Here is a 4,581-nt window from a genome sequence, read left to right as displayed (position 1 = left end):
GGAAGGACATGTGACGACTCCGGGCTGGACTCCGCTTCGTCCACGGTGAAAGCCGATCCGGCGATCCAAAGTGCGAAGTTGATGTATTTCCTCAGCGACCAGCACAGATCAGCTCTAGACATGACGAAGCGGATATCGTCCTCTTTTGGAAGACCAAACAAAGTAGTTTCGCTTTCACAACGAAGCACACAGCGCCTTCACGACACGGCTGCAGCATCAACAATACTACAGCGAGAATAAAAGTTACGCCTTCTTTCTTTGCGTGAACATTTGGGCAGCGTTATGCAAATCTTCCCACATAGTGAGGTAGCTATGTGGGGGCATGTTAGAACGAGCCATTTTGGGTAGGTGTGGCTGACTCTGAACTTTTATAAAGAATATCTCTTTGGATTTGAGACTTTAGTCTTTGCAACTTTACAGATCTTCTTTATGGACCAAGAGCTTGTAACACTCCAAAGAGAAAGGAAAAATTGAAATCGCATCATATGACCCCTTTAACATTTAAAATGATATATCCAACAAATATCACTAAAGTAAAAAAATCTCACAATAAAAATCGTATGTGGTATCAATATGTCATGCATCCCTAATTTTAATATCACAATAATTCAGTTACTATACATTATCAATGAAACCAACACCCTTTAACTTGAATGTCTCAGGTGGGTCTCTTAAGTGGCATCTGTCTGATAGTGGGAACAATGATCGGCTCGGGGATCTTCATTTCTCCCAAAGCAGTTCTGGAGGGGACTGGAGCAGTGGGTCCATGTCTGTGTGTGTGGGCGGCATGTGGAGTGCTGGCTACGATGGGTCAGTATACACACAACAGACACATTATCTATAAGGTTGCACAAAAGCCTTGATGATAAGCCCTCATAACTAAGATAAATGGGTGAGATTAAGCATTGTCACCTCATGTATCGTGTCATATTTGTTTTGGCTGTTTGATAATCTCTCCATATGACGTAACAATAAGATTCACTGTTTCTTAAAGCAAAATACAATCTTTTTCTAATCCAGTATAATGTCATTTATGTCCAAAGGTTGCTGTTTTATTAATTGGTGCTATATTTGATTGCTAACACTTTACGATAAGGTTCCGTTCATTAACAATAGTAAGTGCATTGGATATCAGAAACAACGAACAGTATTTTTACAGCATGTATTTAGGTTCATTTTCAAGTACACTGCTGTTCAATGTTAATTCATTTTTGTTCATAATACATGCTAATTAATTTATGACAGTTGAAATTTTAAGTAGAATTTGAAGTAATATTTTTAAAAATTAACATTAAACAAGATTGTTATTTTATTATGCCAGATGCATTAAATAATGTTAGCGTACTGAACCTTTTTTGCTCCATCCTTGCAGCTGTTGTTTTACTGCATTATGTGTTCCAAATATCTAAATCTAAATCTTTATTTTATCCTGCACTTTCTGCTGAGATTATAGTTGGGCAAAGTCAAGGAGGTTAATCAGATATGTTCACTCACTCAGAAACCCTCAGTCGGACGTTTTAAGTCACATAATGTTCGGGAAAATTCACAAGACACCGAAATCCTCTTTAGTTTAATACTGACTTGTACTAAACTACTAGACCTTTTGGTAACGGACTCATTGACCTCAGCTTGAACACTGAGAAACTAAGAGGTTTGCATGTGCATGCGTGTGCAGGGGCCCTCTGCTATGCTGAACTAGGCACAATGATCATGAAGTCTGGTGGAGAGTATCCGTACCTGATGGAGGGTTTTGGGCCATTGCTGGGATACCTATATTCCTGGACCACGATCATCATGTTAAAGCCTTCGTCATTTGCCATCATCGCCCTGAGTTGTGCCGAATACGCCTCCACATCGTTTTACCCAGAGTGCACTCCTCCTCAAGTGGTCACCAAGTGCCTGGCTGCAGCTTGTATCTGTATGTACAGGTCTAGGCTCTTTTTATATTCAAATGACGTTATACTGGACTCAGCTGTTGTCTGTTCTCTCCATCAGTAATAATTACAATCATCAACTGTCTGAGTGTAAAGCTGGCCTACAGAGTGCAGAACTTTTTCACAGTAGCCAAACTCTTGATTATTGTCATCATCGTGGTTTCAGGCATCGTTCTGCTGGCTCAAGGTACCTCTTTTACCCAATCTGATATCTCAATGATCTGGTATCTATTCCAACTTTGTGACTCATATCTTATTTGATATGAATTTTTATTGACACCTGACTTACGTGACACTAAATAGAACATTAGTATTTTAGTATTCAATTAAACGGACTGAGATCAAATACATTTTGATACAGATAAAGAAATATTTTTTTTATTATGTTGTGAAAGATGACTCATCATATACTATGGCCAGAGATTACTGTAGATACGTTTAGATAAGATGACCTCTGTAAATGTTCAATGGAAGATCAATAAAATTTATCTTTTTATTGTTATAATTGTTTTTTAGGCAATACCCAGAATCTCAAAGACTCATTTGCAGGCGCAACAACATCATTTGGAGCAATTGGCCTTGCATTTTACAACGGACTATGGGCTTATGATGGATGGTAAATTATTGATGAGCTCATATAATGTTGCACATGTGGCATATGAGGCTAATGTTAAGCAGCAGTGTTCATCTTTTTGTAACGTTTAATACACATACGGTTTCTTCCGAGTCAACATTCTAGTGTGCTTTCAGCCCTGGGAATCATTCACACAATCTAATGATTTCTCTGTTAAAGCAACATCTGATAAGAGTGGATTTTCAGCACATGTGAGGAAATGGGAAATGGGAAAATGGAATTGAATGCTTTTCGAAACTTCAATGCAGTACTTTTTTTCAGTTGCCTGGACTTTCACCAGATCATTCTCAATCCAGGGGCTTTATTGTTCTAAAAGAGAAGCATGCACAAGTCTAGAAGTCAGCTTCAGTCAGCTATGGCAATTCATTTAAAAGTCCTTTTGTCTTTTTCATAGGAATCAGCTTAACTTCATAACAGAAGAGCTGAAAAGTCCATACAGGTCAGAGTAAAATTAAACTTGACATTTTAATTCTATTTTTCTAAATCATATGAAAACTGTATACATGTGCATGTAAGTTTCCCCCATTAAATATAGTATGTGCTTCAGTGTTAGCCATGAAGTCTTATTGTGTTGTTCTCTCTTTTTTGAACAGAAACCTTCCCCTGGCAATAATTATTGGGATTCCCCTGGTAACTGTGTGCTATATATTTGTCAACATTGCATATTTCAGTGTCATGACCCCTACTGAACTTCTGCAGTCTCCTGCCGTTGCTGTGGTGAGTGTGCATTATAGTCATAGTCACAGGCTGTGCCTGAGCAGGTATTTCTTTTGAATAAGTAATTACTCTACAGTGGCGTAACTTAGTAATGACGGGCCCCAGTGCAGGCTATTAGAACGGGCCCCCTGGGGTGCACGGTTATGAAGCACATACAAACACACAGCGCTCGTGTCTAGAAGGGAACCCATATATGCTAATTTGTGCCTAACCTACTTAATTTAGACCAACTAAAATCAGTATCTTATCAGTTTCTTATATTAAATTGAACATCGAAACTCAAATTGAAACTCTTTGCGTGCGTCTCTCTCTAACACACACGGCTGTGCGGCTGGCCGCAGCAGCCAGAAGTAGGCCTACCAAATTAATCGTGTTGAATTTTACAGTCATCAGCATGTGTTACCTATTGTATTTGCAAAGCACAGAAGGCAAGGTTATCAGAAGCATTGAGTGTTTCAGCGCTGTGGTACTGAAATTGTTTACTTTTAGCAGAGTAACCCAGTAATCGCGGCAACCGCATTCCTCTCCGAAAACCAAGAGACTAGATAAGAAAGAGGTCTAAAAATGATCAACACCATGTCCCTCAGATATTCATATAACAAAATATATACAAATTAATACCTAAATAGGGACGTAGTAGTATACTTAAAGTATGATGTAAAGTTCACTTAAAGAAAACTTGCGAGTATACTTGCTGTACAAAACTATTAAACTAGTAGTTTACTGAGACTATACTTCAAGGTGTACTAAAAATGCTACAAGTATTTAATTAGTAAACTATCAGTATACCTATAAGTTCACTTTTAGTATAGTTGCAGTACAAACTAAACATTTTGATGTACACTAGTTGTGTACTTAAAAGTATACTTTTATATACTAGAAGTATTGAGCACACATAAAAGTAGACCCTTTACATTTCCGAATGTATTACTCTTACCTTTATGAGCAAAAATTAAGGCATATTTTAAGATGTTTCCACTATCAAGCATTTAAACTAACATTGTGATATGCTTAAACTGTTTTATATCTATAGATTTTATTTTAGGCAAGTCGTGATGAGTTGAGAAGACTAAATTGATCAAACTATGATCAGCTCACTGTCTGCCGCTGGCGTTACTTAAAAAAAAAACGTACATTTAACGAACAAAAAATGCTCCAAACGTTTTTCTAAATTAACTTTATTTAAAATGAAACGCAATATAATCACTTTAACATTACATACACTCCCTTACCAAAAAGTAGTATACTTCAAGTTTATTTTATTAAGTATACTTAAGTAAAGTTCAAGTATATTTT

The 4,581-nt window shown here is 37.2% G+C and overlaps 1 protein-coding gene across 2 annotated transcripts in view; it reads left to right on the top strand.

Moving 5' to 3' along the window:
• The window catches only part of slc7a9 (solute carrier family 7 member 9), a 17,502-nt gene that overhangs the window by 4,586 nt on the left and 8,335 nt on the right, over window positions 1–4,581 (top strand). For both annotated transcript variants that reach the window (XM_016472291.1, XM_016472297.1), the window contains exons 3-8: window positions 663–810; window positions 1,676–1,918; window positions 1,996–2,121; window positions 2,451–2,550; window positions 2,963–3,007; window positions 3,162–3,285. In XM_016472291.1, the coding sequence (XP_016327777.1) occupies window positions 663–810; window positions 1,676–1,918; window positions 1,996–2,121; window positions 2,451–2,550; window positions 2,963–3,007; window positions 3,162–3,285 (786 nt within the window). The remainder of the gene's footprint in view (window positions 1–662; window positions 811–1,675; window positions 1,919–1,995; window positions 2,122–2,450; window positions 2,551–2,962; window positions 3,008–3,161; window positions 3,286–4,581) is intronic.

This window comes from Sinocyclocheilus anshuiensis, unplaced genomic scaffold (assembly GCF_001515605.1).
Source record: "Sinocyclocheilus anshuiensis isolate Anshui unplaced genomic scaffold, SAMN03320099.WGS_v1.1 scaffold1677, whole genome shotgun sequence".
Classification (NCBI taxonomy): Eukaryota; Metazoa; Chordata; class Actinopteri; order Cypriniformes; family Cyprinidae; genus Sinocyclocheilus; species Sinocyclocheilus anshuiensis.
This window is presented reverse-complemented; position numbering and strand designations above follow the sequence as displayed.